Source organism: Chanos chanos, chromosome 1 (genome assembly GCF_902362185.1).
Source record: "Chanos chanos chromosome 1, fChaCha1.1, whole genome shotgun sequence".
Classification (NCBI taxonomy): domain Eukaryota; kingdom Metazoa; phylum Chordata; class Actinopteri; order Gonorynchiformes; family Chanidae; genus Chanos; species Chanos chanos.
In genome coordinates, this window is record NC_044495.1 from 46,296,999 (window position 1) to 46,315,481 (window position 18,483).

General features: G+C 40.0%; 1 protein-coding gene across 1 annotated transcript; it reads right to left on the bottom strand.

Moving 5' to 3' along the window:
• Nucleotides 1-2,059: 2,059 nt before the first annotated feature.
• On the bottom strand, nucleotides 2,060-17,420 carry LOC115804265 (leucine-rich repeat-containing protein 43-like). Its single transcript, XM_030764608.1, is given in 12 exon segments — nucleotides 2,060-2,202; nucleotides 2,880-2,979; nucleotides 3,472-3,630; nucleotides 3,633-3,686; nucleotides 4,805-4,882; nucleotides 5,608-5,765; nucleotides 6,637-6,804; nucleotides 7,767-8,005; nucleotides 12,589-12,728; nucleotides 14,952-15,062; nucleotides 15,766-16,002; nucleotides 17,334-17,420. Coding segments are annotated over 12 exon segments (1,674 nt in total).
• Between the last annotated feature and the right edge of the window lie 1,063 nt (nucleotides 17,421-18,483).

Genomic DNA, 18,483 nt, shown 5'->3' on the forward strand with positions numbered 1-18,483 from the left:
CTCTTGCTTCACATTCATAGACTGATTTCACCTGAAAGAAGAATATTTTTTTCGTTCTACATTGTTTTTCAGAACCTGCATTGACATTAATCCTGAGAGGGGCACAAAATCAAGCCATCAGAAGGTTCAGAGCAAGAAGGGCAGGAAGATGGTCAAAGAGAAGGCAACATCAGTGAATCCGCATGTGTGCACACTCATCAAGAAGCTCAGGGACTTCAAGCGGGACATACACACACACACACACACACACACACACACACACACACACACACACACACACACACAATTTTACCCATCATTCAGACACGCATTCACTTATTTGCTTACTCACTCTGTAACTAGAACCCAGTGTCTTTTCTTATTCAAACTGTTGGAACTCAAGTTTTGTGTTCAGAAAAACAGTTGCATAATTTTTTTGTGTTCATTTTACTGTAATACACTCATGCAAGCTAGACTGCTGCTGTTCTGCAGCAAGTTAATTAAAAACAGTTAGTTTGATGGTCCTTTCTCACAAAACAAAATTGTCACAGTGAGTTACCAAATATTGTATGCACTGTCATTTAAATTAAAAATTGTCAATCTTTTGAAAGAACAAAGAAAAGAGAACAGGCAGGGAGTTAAGGTTTATTCAGGTCCAGTTTTGCTTGTGTTGCACTGGTGGCATGTTTTTATTTCAATAAATATTTGAAAAGGAACTGCATAATGAATATTGTCTCTTTTTCATTATTATTATTATTATTATTATTATTATTATATTATGGTAGTAATAGTTGTAGTAGTTGTACAGTAACATTCTTTATCATCAAATACAGTTCACATACTGTAAATACACAGTAATTTACTACAAAACTAATCAGTATTGTATTGTAAATGTACAAGAATACAGTAAAGAACTGCACATTTATTTCTAGTAATACACTGTAATTCTAAAATACAGTAAGAAACTGTAAAAAATACAGTACTTTGCTGGCGAAGCTGCTGCCAGTTAATAACTATAAATTTACAGTGAAAGGCTTTACAGTGTATGATCCATATAATTACAGACTAAAACAATGTGGTCGTATTTGGTGACTTATTAATCAAACATGCCGTAAGAGCAATTGTACATGTAACAGTTGTACCCCAAATATCAAAAGATTTGTGACGACCTCGTCTCCTCCCACAATGACTCCAGCCATTCAGAGATCTGCACCGCCGGTCTACTAACCATTGGCCTGTCATTTCATCGTCCCATTCACCTGTAATCACCTTGTTATCTCTGATTCCCCTCTCTTTAAAAACCTCTTTGTTTCTGCCCCTCCTCGTGAAGTCTTCACTTTCTATGTGATTTCTGAGCGCTACATTTCTAAGCTAGATATTCCTGTGTTTGCAGTCTGGTCTTTCACTCTGTTTGTGTATCCTGCCTGTCTCCTGTGCTCCTGTGTCTTCCCAAGTCTGGTTTGTTTTCCAGCCTGTGTGTTTTTTGCATTCATTGATTAAACACCCTGCTACTCCGCACTTGTGTCCTGCTCTCTGGTGTGTTTGTGACAATATTGGACAAAGGAAAAAAATTGGCCATTTTAAATCCTTGAAAAAGATGTCAAAAAATTTCATATACCATCAAAATATGACCTGAATATTATGTCAGAAACATGACAACTGTCTAAAGTTTTTTCTACCACTTTTTCCCATGAAAGTGTTCCATCATCACTAGGACCTTTTTTTCCCTTTAAACAGAAGCAATGGGCTGCTCATTTTTGTTTTTGTCCTTCACATCAATCTATTTCTCACAACAGAATTAACAGAATTTAATTTAGAATAAGACAGGACACACTGTATCCAACTGAAATATGTCTTTTGTCCATTACAACTGCTGGATTCAAATGAGACAATGAGTTTTCAATATGTTTTCCAGTAGAATTAAGATTTAGAATTAAACTGTAGGTATAAAATTGAAACAAGTTCATATAATTGAGTTGAGACATGATATTGAAAACACAGCCTAAGGAGATAATACATTGATCTTGTGGTTGTACTGACAGGTGACATATGAATTTATCAAACTGAGTAAGGTTGTTTACTACATTTCATTGTATGCAGTGGCTTGTGAAGCACACAGCCATTTCTCAAGACACACGCTGAACTCCACAGTAAGTGGTTCTGCCTGAGCGGGGTTACTGTTGTCTGAGGGGTCTTCCACCTCACTTCCTCTTTGTCCCTTACCTAGTAAAGACACCAGAGACACGGTGGTTGTCACAGGAGTTAAATTCAGACCTTAAAAAGAAAGTGTCTGGGTGAATGTGTATGTGCATGTGTGTCTGTATGTTTGCCAGTTGCGAGGGAGGGGATGGGATGGGACATTGGAATTCGGGGTTCCTTTCAGTACACGATGAAAGGAAGGCAGATGACTGACAAAAGACTTGAGAATGTGCGATAATTGGGATGGAAGTGTTGTCCGACTGGTGTGGCACATCCAAAAACACTGTTTACTTTACAAGTTCACACATGTGTTTGCCGTCGAGTCTGTATCGTTCAGGTGGCTTCACACGGCTATGACGCTTAAAAATTGGTCATGTATTTAGAATCTGTTATAAATGTCATTATCCAGTATCCATTCTGGAATCAACATTGAATGTACCTTATTCAAAACCAATTATAGTGGAAATATATAGCTGTAGAACACTCCATATTTCAGTTCATTACTTATGAATAAAAAAACATTTAAGCGCTGTGAATGTTCTGCTGCTAGCCTAATCTGTCTTCCAAATGCAATACTGTTATTGACATAATTATTAGGCAAAAAACATATAAGGCAATAAGACGAAATTACTTAGGGCTAAACCTCTGTTATATTCTGTACTATCATGTACCGGACTTCAGACAAACTTGTGTTCTTTCACCTTTGGAAGATGTATTTCTTTTCCCTGCTGTAGCACACCTTCCTGGTTTGGCTTTCTTGTCATCTTTTTTCTTGTCTTCTTTTATCTTTTTAGTCTGATCCTGCAGAAGAAATAGTGAAAACAGATTAAGTAAAAAATACTTTCTGTTAAAAATGTAATTTTCTAAGTGTACATGGACATTGTCACTGTTGTAACTAATGAATGCAATAGATAAATATGGACAGACATTTTCACTATAACAGATCGCCAATACCAATGGGGTCTAAAGAAACCAAATAATATCTTACTGATCAGTCATTTTCCTTATCTGTGTCCTCCCTTCTATTAGTCTAAAACAAAATAAACAGCAAAACAAAACAGTGATGAGCCTAAGCAATACCTCACTGTTTACTGTCATTAGGCACTGACAGTGGATGAAAGGGTGCACCCAAACATAGTCCAAGTGAAGCAGAGGGTACACTGCCTGCTGTCATTGATACTGCACATTTATTTGCTTGATCAAATCTTTGGGACTCACTAGGCTGATGATGATAACCTTATTGTTATGTATCAGGCAATAAGGGTTTGGGTTTGAGGGGTGAAAAAATCTAACCTTTTCCTGTGTCAGTGGCATGCTGACATTTGGTTCAGGAAAAAGCATGCCAAAGTTACCGGTCACATCAACTCTGTCCTTTCCTAACACCAGGTCCTGAAGGTCCACATGGATTGTACCAACTGTCCGTTTGAGTGGCGGATCCTGAATTAAGTCCTACCACAGACTCCCCTCTTCTTCTTCTTATCCTTTGGTTTCTGGCTTGAGTCTGTGGGCTGCGAGAGAAGGAGCTGACTCAGAAAATACCCCATGTAAAGAAAAAAAAAAGATCCAATAGACTGAGATGCCATCAAAATCTGACTCTGATAGTGGCACTGTTGCTTGATGTTACATGTGCAAAGATGCTCTGTCTGCTGAAGGGATTCACTGCCTATGAAACTGTTAAAGAGGTTCAGTAGAAGAACTCTGATGAGTCTGCGTTTCAGCACAAGGCCTGGAACACTGCTTGGCTTTTCTCTTCTGTGAGGCTTTAGTTTTCCACTATAATCCATTGTATCACAATGATTACACAATATAATGTTTTATATTTAAACACTTGTACATCACCCAAAATTTTTCAGTCTCAGCTGACCCCCTGACATCCTTTGACCATTACTACACTATACTGGAATTCAGAACTTTTATTAAATGCATATTTAAAAAAAAAAAGAAAGAAAAAAGAAATACCAGGCTAAAACTAAGGAGTAAGGTCAAGAGAAGAATGGTCAAAATGGATGTACAAGAGGATCAGAGTTAAGAGGTGTGATGACAAATATCTGAGTCCAAAACTAATATCACAGAGGAGATATTCGCTTCTTTCACTTCTTTTTCTTAGGTAATTTCTCCCAAACACATTTAAATTTCTCGGTTTGGAGTCACCTCTGGAATCACAACTTAGTTAAAGCTGATATTCTAAAACCTCACTCTGTTAATCAGCCATAGCAACAATAAGAAAAATGTGCCCCCCAAACCACACCCTGACTTATTTGGAGTTTTACACCAGGGGTTTCCAGCCTTTTTCGACATGCGCCCCAAACCCCCCCCCCCCCCCCCCCCCCCCCCCCCCCCCCCCCCCCCCCCCCCCCCCCCCCCCCCCCCCCCCCCCCCCCCCCCCCCCCCCCCTTGTCTAGGTCTGAGCTCGTGCACCCCCCCCCCCCCCCCCCTTTTCATTGTTCTTGCCAGTTTGCACCTAAAAATCTCCTCCTTGACAGGTGCTCACCCCCCCTGTTTTACACAGTACCTCAGAAGTAAAGATTTCTGTAATTGAAAGTGTATAAGTCTATAAGTATTGCTCTCTGGACATTCTCTTTGTCTCTGGTGCTTTCATCGCAAAGCTGCTGAACATTTCACAAACCTCTTTTCCTGCCCCTTTCTTCTCTACTGCAGGCTTAGCTCCAGTGTTTTCTGTTGGAGATGCCGGCCATGACAGGACCTGCAGATAACAGAAACGGATGATTTTCAGTCCACAGAGCATCCAAACTCAAAATCACTCATGTACACATCCACAGAGCATCCAAACTCAAAACCTCTCATTTACACAGCCACAGAGCATCCAAACTCATAACCTCTCATTTACACATCCACAGAGCATCCGAACTCAAAACCTCTCATTTACACATCCACAGAGCATCCAAACTCAAAATCACTCATGTACACATCCACAGAGCATCCAAACTCAAAACCTCTCCTTTACACATCCACAGAGCATCCAAACTCAAAACCTCTCATTTACACAGCCACAGAGCATCCAAACTCAAAACCTCTCATTTACACAGCCACAGAGCATCCAAACTCAAAATCACTCATGTACACATCCACAGAGCATCCAAACTCAAAACCTCTCATTTACACATCCACAGAGCATCCAAACTCAAAACCTCTCATTTACACAGCCGCAGAGCATCCAAACTCAAAACCCCTAATTTATTCATCTATTCAACAATGCATTCACTTTTCAGTGTGACAATGCAATCTATCCATCAGCTCATAACATTCTATCCATCTGCCCATCCATCCATACCACAAGTCACCCATCCTATCACTGCTGTCTCACTCTCAAACCCAGATGCAAACAGCATTAAACTGTGTCTGGCTCACAGCTTTATGTGTTTGGATGAGATGGGTATTGACTACATTTGTTGGAGGATTCAGACGTACCTTCTCCTCCTCCACAGACACTGACAGGCCTTGGAGGAAGAGGCTCTTCAGAGCTGACAGGTCAGTGACATGGTGGCGGCTTGTGTGGTTAAAGTCAATCAGGTCAGCCCAGGGCTGCCTCGGGGTGCAGACCTTTGGTACTCCAGCCCTGACAATGACTGGGGAAGAAGTAGAAGAAGGAGGGTTTGAAAAATGAGCCAGACAGTGTGAGAAAGAAAAGAAGATGAGAGAGGTGAGTGATGAACAGAGGAAGTGAGAGGAAGAAAGGACAGGTATAAGGAATTTTAAAAAAGAGAGAGAAAAAAAAAACAGAAAAACACTGACAGATCATGAAGTTAATGTTATAACACAGATGAAGAGAACACAGAGAAGATGGAGAACAGATATGTTGATGAAAAAGTATTAATTATATTAGTTATATGAGAAGAGGACAAAATATGGACCAACAGACATATATGTTTTTACAGATTAAGCTATTGCTTGGATGACAACACAAATTCTTTTTTGATTGTTGCTTGCCAAGAATGAGATTATGTAAAACTACCATTGACTACTACACAGATTAAAATATATACTGTGTGTGGAGGTACATTTTGTAATGAAGGAATTGCTGTAGTAACTGAGAACTGTAACACAGTGGACTCTGATTAGAGATAGTGTTACCATCACTGTGGCCCCTGTCCTTGTTGTCTTCATCACGCCGTCATGGTGGCCTTGTGATTTTGGGTCAGTGCCCACAGACCCAGACTCCTCCTCATCAGTGACCGATGTAGGAGAGTCACCAAACATCAAACAGGAACCAAAAATACCCCAAAATTATCATTTCATGTTAACCTTAACAATCCAAATACTTACTGTCAATGAAATAAATACATTTAGATTATAATTATGAATGAACTGATCAGTGGGTCAGCTGCTTCAATACAGTCTACTCAATTCTGCTGATAAACTGCATGGCAAACTTTATCAGCGTCGTGGAGGAAAAGACAAAACCCGGTGCAAGTTTATGATTAACTAAAGAACACAAACTTACTTTTTCCTTAATTTTCTGCTGATCAAGAAATTCATAGGTAATTAAGTAGCTGTAGCTGACAAAAGGAAATTCAGGTGCACCACTCTCCTGAAATGGAGCAGGGTCTGGAAGTCCCCTCATTCTCCGAACACAGAAACTCACAACAGCTTTCTCAGACAGTGACCCTACAAACACAACCCTGACAGTTAGTGCTAAGAAAACTACATGAGGATACAATTCACAAATAAATATTCCTATATGTACTGATGTAATAAACAGAAACTGGACATCTAAAGCTTAATAAAAAGAAGTAATTCATAGTTAAACACAAAACCCCAGCTGAATTATTAAGGCAACAAACAACTGCTAAACCCCCACTGTTACAATATTCTCTATAGTTTGTCAGTCCATATAAAATATTTAATGTGTCACCAACCTGATTAGCTACACTTTCATGGACAAAATTTTTGTCATTCTCATACTGCCTATTTGGTCTAAATCCTTGCGGGAGTGATTGCAGGACAAACTAGGTAAATGTTCTGAGGTGTTCTCTGCTCCTGTGTCAGATTTGAGTTTAACTTATGCTGTTAAACGTGGTTCATTGTTAAATTTCTTATTTTATTAAAGTGGTCACATTGTTAAACTTATTACACTGTTAACCTTATGTTGCCAAACCTGTTACATTTTTTAACTTGTTAGACAGTTAAACCTGTTACATTGTTAAACTTATTATGTTGTTAAAGCTTTCGTGTTGTTAAACTTGTAACGTTCCGCATTATGTCATATGACAGTGTAAAATTTGTATAGGACACCAATCAGAGTGATAAGACTTACATCACAGCCTCTCCACTCCACACATCCAAAACACTCTAAAAGATCAGAACGCAAAGCAAGGAGAGTAATGTTGTTTTGAAACTCCTTCGAAAGGAGCAGAAAGAATGTTCAGTCCCACCCGCTCTCTGTGAAATGGTTCTCTCTTCAAGAACTTGATGGAGTCCTCTCTTGCTCACCCTCTCTTACTATGATTACTGATCTCATGCTGATTCTGGTGAGACTGATCATTCTCTAGATTACTATGTCAGACTTAATATTCTCCTTTAAGATTTAACTCTGCACTCTCATTCATTCCGTTAGCTGTGAAACTGACCTCTCTGTAGGGCCAGTCCGCTAAAGTGATGCCGCTTATCTGGGCTCACCCAGGCTTCATCCAGGTATAGCAGACGAGGCAGGCTGTCCAGCACAAAACCTGGATATGAGGTTGCCAGGGTCAGGGGGTTGCCCTCCAGGATGAGGGCGCGCAGGCGGGGCAAAGCAGAGAGGGCATCAACCAGGGCACATTGCTGATCAAAACCTGACCAGCTCAAATCCAATGATACCAACTTTGGCCTTAGGGGAGAGACAGGACAGATGAGAAATATAAACATATGGACTTTTCAAATTAACAGCAAGAACACACTCCTGCAGATATATCCTGAAGTGCACTTAGAAATCATACAAATATTGTTTTTATAATCCTTTCGGGATTAATTCCTATGGTTAAAAGACATTAAATTTAAACAAACCCATGTTGTTAAACTCAACAACTGCTGGTAAAAAAAATACTGGACCAGAGTATTGCTCAGATAAAAACCAGTAGGGGGCACTGCCAGTCAAGTATGTGCATGGCTTGTTTTGAAGCAGTCAGTTGGGTAGGCTTGAAGACAACATCTTATGAAAAGCAGCCAGTGAGGAGAGCTGTTCAGTTCAAAGTGAATCACCCTTATGTTGTGATAAGCAGAGTTTTATGATAGAGTTCATGCAAAATATAAATACAACCAACAGTTTTGAAGTACCTTATGGTAGTAGCATTGAAATAAAATAGAAATACTGTAAAAAAAAAAAAAGGGTCAAAGTTCACTCATGGTAGTGGAGGGACATTTCACAGGACAGTTGCTTAAAAAAAAACAACAACAACAAAAAACCCCTAAAACTGAACTTAAACTGAAAGGCATTTTCTTGTACCTGACCTTCATATAAGTGATAAGGGCAGTGAGGTAGCAACTGGTAAACTAAGGGAACCTGATAATAGCTGTGATAGAGGTCCAGCGTGCTAAAGTATGGGAAGCTATTTCAAGCTCCTGTACCATTTGCAGGTTGTATTTATCCATGGGAGATGATGGCTTCTTTGACATTTGGCAGCTGGAAACACAGTTTGCCATTCCCCGCAGTTTGACAGAGAGCAACATTTGACACACATGGTAATGTACTGATGAATCTGATGATGTCAGTGTGTCTGGGCCTCTGGGAATTACATGCTGTAATTAACAATCTTAGGTGAGCATACCCCCCAAGGGGACAGCAACACAACCTGTTTTTGGAGCTGGATGAAAATCCAACAGCTTTCTATCCAAACAACTCTGGTTTCACCATTCTTAGCTTGGCTGGAGGTCTCCAGTGTGGTCTGTTAGCCTCAAGTCTGCTCCTCAGCACTGAGGAAAACCGGTCCAGTCTGCTCATCTCTGGAAGATTCCCACCGTGCAGGCTTTTTTCTAACTCCAGTGCAAATTCTTCTTGCAACTTCTGACGTCCAAATCATTGTGGGGAGTTAATTCCTGAGTTGTTGGAGACTCTCATTAGAATGCTAATAGATTCATATTTCTAGTTATATCAGTCTGTTATATTAAATGTAGTGCAGTTTCCTCACAGTTTGATGTGCAGTTTGTTTACCTTTATGTGTATAATCTAGAGGTCTTCATGTGTATGTGTAAGTGAATGACTTCTGGTTTTCATCCAAAAACCAATTACATTCATCAGTAGCATTCCATTCTGTACCATGTAAAATTACTTGTCATAATATAGACTGATATTTACTTTTCTCTACTTTGGGTGCTTGGCCAATGTCTTGCATACCGATTATAGTGATCTCTAGATTCAGGGTTCAGAGCAGTGAGCTATAAACAGAGTTGTTCGAGGTAGCTGTATTTTAACTGAATTCAGATTCTCAAGGTTGATTCTGGTCAAAGCCATGTGATATTACTCTTTGACTTAATATCCCCTGAAGCATGAAATAGAAGGTGTTTAAACCACAAAGGCACAACAGGAGAGTGACACCAGCATGTAAAACAGTGCATCCTGTAAACCATCCGACAGCCATATCTTTACTCGGGCTGTGAGAACACCCGGGGTTCATGTCTGTGGAGCCTCACCTCATGCATCGCCTTGTTGTTGTTTGAGATAGTGTGTGTGACTCTACTGACCTGAAACCTGACTGGGAATGTCATGCTGTTCTCTCATGACTCCACTGTGACTCACAGAGAGAGATGTGAAAATGCCGTCAGAATGGCTACGCTTTAGCTAAAGTTTGGTCACCAGCTTCTAGCAGCAAGCAAGTAGCTTCTGATCATTCAGTTTAGACTATATCCATAAAGACATACACTCAAAGCACCACAACCCTAATAAAAATAGAAAAAATGACATGGAGCATGCTAATAACAACTAATAAACATTACTATTAACACCTTTTATTATTGAAATAATCCCCAAACAGTTGTTAGATGCAATATTTTCTTGGGTTACATAGTACATAGTATCTGTATTATTGTGTTTGCATTTCCATAGTTCCTACACACACACACACACACACACACACACACACACACACACACATAGGCTCAGTACAGACAGAGCAGGTCAAATGACCCTCTTCTCCCTGGGTCGTGAAAAACAGACACTCACACCCCTGAGCCATTTCATAATCCTTTCATTATAACTGCCTGTACCTCAGTCATAAAATATAATGAAAAATATTCAAATATCTCTCCTAACAACATGATTAAAATATTTAAATTCACGTTGTTTACTCTTGTCTTTGTTCTGTCATAACAGATGTTCTAGTCTATCAAACGGGCCTGTTCTGCTTGGTGAGATTGACAAATAAAATACAAATTAGAAGACAGGCTGGGGGAAACATAAAACTCAGCTGTGTGCGTCTTTGCATTATCTTACTCTAATCTATTCCATATGACATATTTCTTTTGGAACTACTTGCATTTTTGCCTCTTTGCTTCATTGTTTGTTTCAGTTTTTGTTTTGATTTAGGGTTTTTTCTTGGTTTTGCTCTGGTTCCCAGCTCTCAGATTGCTTTCATTATTGTGGATGGCTTTTTGGTGAGAAAAAACAGTGAGAATAGGAAGCATTGTGTTTCATGCATAAACAGTGCCAGTTCTCAGACAGAGATGGCTGCACTGCCCACATGACAAATACCACATTAGAACTAGTCTTTTTCAAATCAAAGAAACTGAGCCATAGCAAACATATACATTCCAGTAGAAGTTGGGCAGTATGTTTTATTAGTAAACTGGAATGGTATGTTTTCAAACATAATTGAATTAACGTGTACTTCTTTTACTTTAAATACTGAAGAGGATTTTGTATGTAGAAGTGAGATCAGTATATTAGAATAAACATCAGATGCCATAAACTTCTGTACAGACAATTCTCACAGTGTCCATCAGATATAAAATTTGTATCGTAAAATTAGATCTGTTATTTAATCTGATTGGCAACAGTATTTGCCTCAGTTTTGGCCAAAAGCAGTAGGCGAGCTCAGCTCTGAAGCTGTTTTCAGCTCTTCAAAAACCTACATGTGTTACCCTCTTAAACACCTGTCTTTTTTTCCTAACACAGTTGGCCACGTAAAAGAAGAAAGGTATGAATGTGGTATGAATTTTTAAGTATAGTAATCGACTACATTTAGAAATCTCCATGCATCCATCACATTCTGAGCTTAAACATGCTCACCCTCATGTAAACTTTACTGCATAATTCCATTTTTAAATAAAAAATTGTAATATTTCCACAATAACTCTTATTCTGTAACATTGGTCATCCACATGTGATGCTACGAGAAATCAACACATGACCACAGCATAATTTTACCACAACATCACCTACACAATCCAGTCCAGTAGATTGAAAGAAGTGTGAATTTATGCTAAGACTGTGTTTTCAAATGTATCATTCATGTAATAAACACTAAGTTACTGTCTGCTTTATGTGATGTATGCACAACATAATACTGCAATACAAAAGAACAATTTTTATCATAATACCGACCAAGAGGAGATGGTTGAAAGCCTAGACCAAAATCCATTAAATGAGATAAGAGGGCAAAACGGTTACATATGTCACCATGCAAAGATGCTCACTCTGGAGTTTTTGATAAGATATGTGGAGAAAAAATATTTCAAATGAAAAAAATCTACAGTACAGATCTGTGGGCCACTCGTTGAGGCAACAGTGGCAGGTTTAGGTGATGACAGATTGGAAAGATAGATTAATGTAAGTGAATATCTGAGTAAGAATTAGAGTCACTGAAAACCTTAGAGGGAAACTCCAGCAAAAACCAGTTTAAACTTACTCAGATTCTTTACCAGACATCAGTGGAACACTGTGACATGCACTGTGGCTCAGTGCTGGCTAATACCAATAACACTGTGTTGGCTGTGCTATGTTAGAAACTTTCGTCACTTTCACTTTGCCTAACTTACTGTTACAGTTAGCATTTCCATTTAAAGACAAAGGGTCTGTTAGTGTTTTGTGTATTTTATATCCAAGGTGCTTTTACATACAGAGCCAGGCTGAGGAAAAATGTGACAGTTTTTGAAATAAAACGTGTAAAAATGAGGTATGAGAAATGTCACAGTTAGGTATACAATGTGTAATCTCCCCAAAACACAAATATAAAAATTGTCAGTATATTGAGTACTGAAAACAGCAGCTGTTTTGGATTGTTCATAATCTAAACTCCTTGTGAAGAGCCGTGGAAGACCTGCTCTGTCCACTCCTGCCCTACTTCACCTAAAGAACACCTTTTCACTACTTACTATTACAAAATGTGCTCCTATTACAGCATCCAGAGGCATGAATGCATCACAGTTTGGATTAACTTGCTGCTAAGACATAATTGATCTCTATGCATGTGTACTGACCAAGGTACAGCACTGAGGTCCTGGAGGTCCTGGGACGAGCCAAGCCTGTTGTTACCCAGGCCCAGATGTTCCAGGTGCACGAGAGGGTGACCTCTTAACCCCTGGAGGCTTGACACTTGATTGGCATACAGCTCCAGCACCTTTGAATACATATACACACCACAAGAGACACAGGAAGAGAAGGAGTGAGAATATACACACACACACACACTCATATACAGAGGCTTATGCTTGTGTTGCAGATTCACCCCTTACCAGATTGAAATCACTGACTTTGGGTTCATGAATCCAAGGCCTTAGCAAACAAGCTAAAAGTCTGAACTGACAGCCTGTTAGCGAAGACAGCCTCTGAGGTAGGTATGTGTCCCAACCTACACTGCCCTTTCCACTGCGCACATTGACAGAAATGCTTCCACATGCATTCAGAAGAAATGCATCATCATGTTGGCTAGCTCATGGGTGTTATGCATTTAAGTCTAAAACAATTTTTCTAATAAAAGTTAAGAGTTGGCAAAAAAAAAGTCTTGTTTGATTGAACTTCAAGGTATACAGCACCCTCCAAAAATTTATATACAACGCAGATGAGAATGTTCTGCTAAAAACACAAAAATTATGACTTTTAATTCAGATGCAGGCATCCGGAGCAAACTGTCTTGTAATATTTCACTTGCACAGATTTATCAAACCAATATAATTCATTCATTCGTTCATTCATTTTCTAAACCGCTTACCCTAATTAGGGTCACGGGAGATGCTGGAGCCTATCCCAGCGCTCATTAGGCGAAAGGCGAAAGTCCATCGCAGGGCAACCCATATAATTTCTAAGCTAAAACAAGTCATTAATATTGTAGTTTTAAAAGCATAAATCAAATTTAGAGAGCTTACTGCTTAAGTGGGAAACACAAATGAAGTATCTTGAATAAAATGAACTGTGACATCTGTGACCATAGGGAATGGGAAAGGGCTGGAGGACGTAAAGAGATTAACTGATTAGTTGCAGTGGATGCAGAAAGTATTCACTCCGCCACATCCCAGACTTCTTAATAGTACTATTAATAAACGACATATTATTTAATATCGTTAGAATTAGGCCCTTTCTAAGTATGGCTGATGCAGAAACCACTGTTCACGCATTCCTCACGTCTCGCCTTGATTACTGCAATGTTCTGTACTCTGGTCTGCCTGCCTCTGGTACCAAAACTCTTCAGCTGGTCCAGCATGCTGCTGCCAGAATCCTGACCAGAACAAGGAAGTTTGACCACATGACACCTGTCCTGGCTTCCCTTCATTGGCTCCCAATTCATGCAAGGGCAGATTTTAATGTTCTCTTATTAACATATAAAATTCTACATGGGCTTGCGCTGGCTTACCTATCTGACTTAATTACACCCTATAATCCCCTTTGTACCCTGCACTCTCAAGATTCTGAACTATTCTGAACTAGTAAATACCGGAAATTATAGTGTGTCATGACATCATGGCTCATTAGGGTCTGAACCACAGTGTTGAGCCTTGCTGAGCTGGATGTTGCTAAAAATACATGTAGGCTGCACTGGGAGGTTCAGGCAGACAGGGTATGCATAGTTACAGGTGAATCCAAGGAGATTATGTTATTAAGTGAGCTATTAAGCTTGTTTGTGCTTTACAGAGAATATAGATAGTTATACAATAGTTATTGACAACCTGATAACTATTGCATAAAACACAGTCCTTTCCCCCGTCTCCCGTCAGAAAAATATATTACACTGTTAATACAGTACTTTGTCTTGTAAGGAGACAGGAAATGTAACATAGTTTGCTAAATAGACAGACAGCTAGAAGACTCTCGGTAAAACACCTTAGTAGTTAGCCAGGCTTTGAATGCATTAACAGAAGCCACTTGATCACCCATGACACTCATTTATGCATCGTTTAAAAACAAACCACATCAAAGTGACAGTCTGTCAAACAGTTTGTCAGTTTGTCACACTGACAGTTTGTCACATACTCATTTTGGTCTGCACTCGTCTGGTTAAGGAGGTGGAAACGACCTAATGACTTAAGTGCGCTGCTCTTCCCCACTCACATGAGGATGCCTGACTGCTACTATTTTGACTTGAGAGCTCGATTTGGTGAGAGACGGGTACTGCCGGTTCAATTGACATCCCTGCTCTCTTATTTCTCACTGAAAACTGTGTGGCTGATTGGCGTGCAGTGTAGATGTGGAGAAGGGGAGAACACAAGAAATGTCAACCTAAACATAATGTCCGCCTGTATAAAAATGACCCTCATATTAAGCCTCATACAAACATCATGTTCCCACCCTTCCCAAATAGAGTTATGAATGCCCTGGTGTGAGTCATTTCAGCGGCTTTGTCGCTCACCCGCAGTTTGCCTGGCAGATTCTTTGCTGGAAGGTCAGAGATTGTGTTAACACTCAGGATCAGCTCTTCCAGACAGGTAAACTGAAGCACACCTTCATCAATGACTGACACCTGCCAATCAACAAAGTGAACAAATCAAAGCATGAGCAGACTCTGGATTCCACATTCAGGAGGCTGATTCTACATTCAAGGAACTAAGTGATCATTTTGATCAAAATGCAAACACAGCACTACTCAGAACAGAATTGACCTCATGGCTGACATCATGCCAAGAGGAAACTGAAAACAAGTGACGCATTTCCCCAAACATACTCATACTCAAGAATTCCTCTCCAAAAACACATATCTACACACTGTCACATACACACACATATATACTTACAGACAAAGAGATATGCAGGCACAAGCAATATATTCACTAACAAGCACTATTAGATAAAATCATACAATCTATCCATCGAACTGAGGGTAGAGGATGGGAGGAAGAGGAGAAATAAGGCAGAGATAACACTTAAAGGGCACTGGTAGTAATAATTTCCTGCCACGTATTCTAGTGTGTAATCTCTGTAATCCATGAATTGTTTAATATTTTTCTCACCCTCTGCTTTTGTGTCACTGTCATAAAACTATTGCACTATCAGACCCACTTCTGTCAAATACTAAACACTTCAGTCCATCTGATAAAACCTACAGGTAAATTTTCCATTAAAACTTACAACAAAATGAGATATGAGATTTAGAAATAGATGAAATTACTCAACAGTTAACACTGAACAATTGATTAACTTACTCCTTAATTACTTAATTGACTTACCCCTTTGTCCAGAATGCGAATAATTGTAATTAGGGAGGAGATGAAGTTTCTATGGAGTTTCCTCAGACGTTCCGTCATCAGGACACACGGCTCTGACGGGTCCTGGCTCTGCGAGCTGCAGCGTCTGCGGTCTCTCAGCATAGACGTGGGATACCTCAAAACGTCGAAGAAAACTTCCTGGTCCTCTGCATTTGCTGTTCTAAAAACTTCTGCACTGTGCTTTGTCTTATTCTGGGACTGAAACAAATGAACAGCATCCCAGTTTAAAACCCTCTAGTACAATGCCAATCAACATCTAGGCTAATAATTAGAAAGATCTGGAGGGACATGATGGCCTTATGTGCGTTAATAAGATTTCTGTTTTTGTATTTGATGCTCTGTGGCCCATGTCCTCATTAGTCTACTTTGGCAACATTAAAGTCACGTGTCTAGTAACACTTAACAATACAATACCGTGTGGTATTCCTTTGCATGGCTGGACGTGTTTATTACGCTCAGTAACATAGGGTGAGGCTATGATACGTTTCACTGCTTTCTATACTTATTGAACACACCCACAAATTTACTTCCCTCTAGAACTAGTCTCTCATAAAGAGAGTGGGAAATTTAAACATTTATGGACTGGCATAAATATAGTCCACTGACACTGTAAAGAGGTCCCTTTTAGAAGCAGGACTGTATAAAACGCTCAGCACAACAATGCCAACTCGATCGCAACAAGAACGAGACAGTTGCTACTTAATGTGTAAAACAGTAAGACCCCTTCCACTTTGCAACCGAATATCCTACTCTACATGCACAAGGTCTATAACCACTTTTAAGCAAACTCTCACTTTCTAATTCAGACTCCATTAAAAACAATAGAGGCATTTATAAAAAACAACAATAAAAAGGAACACGACAAATCCCTACTACACTGGTAATTTTACATCAAACACAGCATTTTTCAGCTACAATGCACACATACATACATTGCCTTGTCAAAAAAAAAAAGTCACAGTCTGGATTTGGAGCCTCTGGAGGCAGTGCTTTGCTCTCGGGTTGCTTCAATTGGTCAGGTCTTGGCTCAGCAACGTTATGTGGCAATAAAATGAAGTCAGCTGAGTACCTGAATGTACTGAATGACCAGGTTATCCCTTCAATGGATTTTTTCCTCCATGATGGCACGGGCACACTCCTGGATGACAATGCCAAGGTTCATCGGTCAAAGAGAAGTTCAGGGAGCATGAGGAGTCATTTTCACGCATGAATTGGCTGCCGCAGAGTCCTGACCTAGACTCCACTGAAAGTCTTTGGGATGTGCTGGAGAAGACTTTGCGGAGTGGTTCGACTCTCTAATACAAAAACTCGGCCAAAAAGTAATGCAATTCTGGACGGAAATAAATGCTGTGACATTGCATAAGGTTGTCGAAACAATGCCACAGCGAATACGCCCCGTAAGCTAAAGGCGAAAGAGTGTGCGACTTTTTTGGCCAGGCAGTGTACATTGCTACGTTAACCCTTATTGATACTTCACTGTGAGGCACAACATGCACTCCAAAACATGGTCATTGGATGTCTTTACTCACCAAACTCCCCTGGCCGCATGGGAAGCTTGATAGACAGCAGCCCTGAAGGTACCTCTCCGCAACATACGAGAGTGTTCTATTGGCCATTAGCGCTGAGAGGAAAAACCAAAAGCCCTGAAAGTCAAAGAGCGTTTTATTTTTAAAACAATACTGACTGGTCTCCAGCTGATATGATTGTATTGGGAAGCATTTTTTCTAATATTTTATCTTTGCTCCAGATCTGCGTTTCCTTTAGTTTACGCGCAGTGGTTGCCCAGCAACAGTAAACACACACAGCGGCCATGTATGAATATTAGGTCAATTTTTGCAGGTTTTTTAAGGAGAGGAGAAAAAATTAAACTGATTACGTTGATTAAATTCGTGCTTTTTTAAACGAAAATACCAAAGTACTCTGTTAGTGAAAGGGACCAGAAACAAAACTGACATCAACCAAAATTTTGAATGAACATAAGTAAACTAAAATCAGACAAGCAAAAAATTTCGCTAAAGCACTCTGAAACTGTGTGTTTTATTCATTTTCTAAACCGCTAATCCCAATCTGGGTCGCGGAGGGTGCTGGAGCCTATTCCAGCGCTCATTTGGCGAAAGGCGGGGAACACCTGCAGGTCGCCAGTCCATCGCTAGGCAGACACACAGACAAACACATTCACACCTGGGGGCAATTTAGTTTCTCCAGTTCGGCTGACCTGCATGTCTTTGGACTGTGGGAGGAAACCCATGCAGACCCAGGGAGAACATGCAGACTCCACACAGAAAGGACCCTGGCCGCCCAGCCGGGAGTCGAAACGAAGACCTTGCTGTGAGCTGACAACTAGGAGAAGAGCCATTGGCGCCACCGTGCCGCCCCTATGTGTTTCAGCTGTGCTGTAAAATGGGATCGCATACTTTTTCTACGCTATGCTTGGGGAAAGAATTCAACAGCCTGTATTTATAGCAGTTCAGTAGTATCAAATGAAATAAAATACTTTGTGGTGAGAAAATACTGGTGTGATTAATTATCATTTTCTTGAGAGATTAATGGACATGTCAGCCTGCATTTCATCCTCTCTGACTGGTCACCATCCCAGGGGTGACAATGCAGACACTGCACCGCAAAAGTTGAATGCTTTTGAAATCAAGGAACCATGAGCACCTTGCTTATAAGAACACG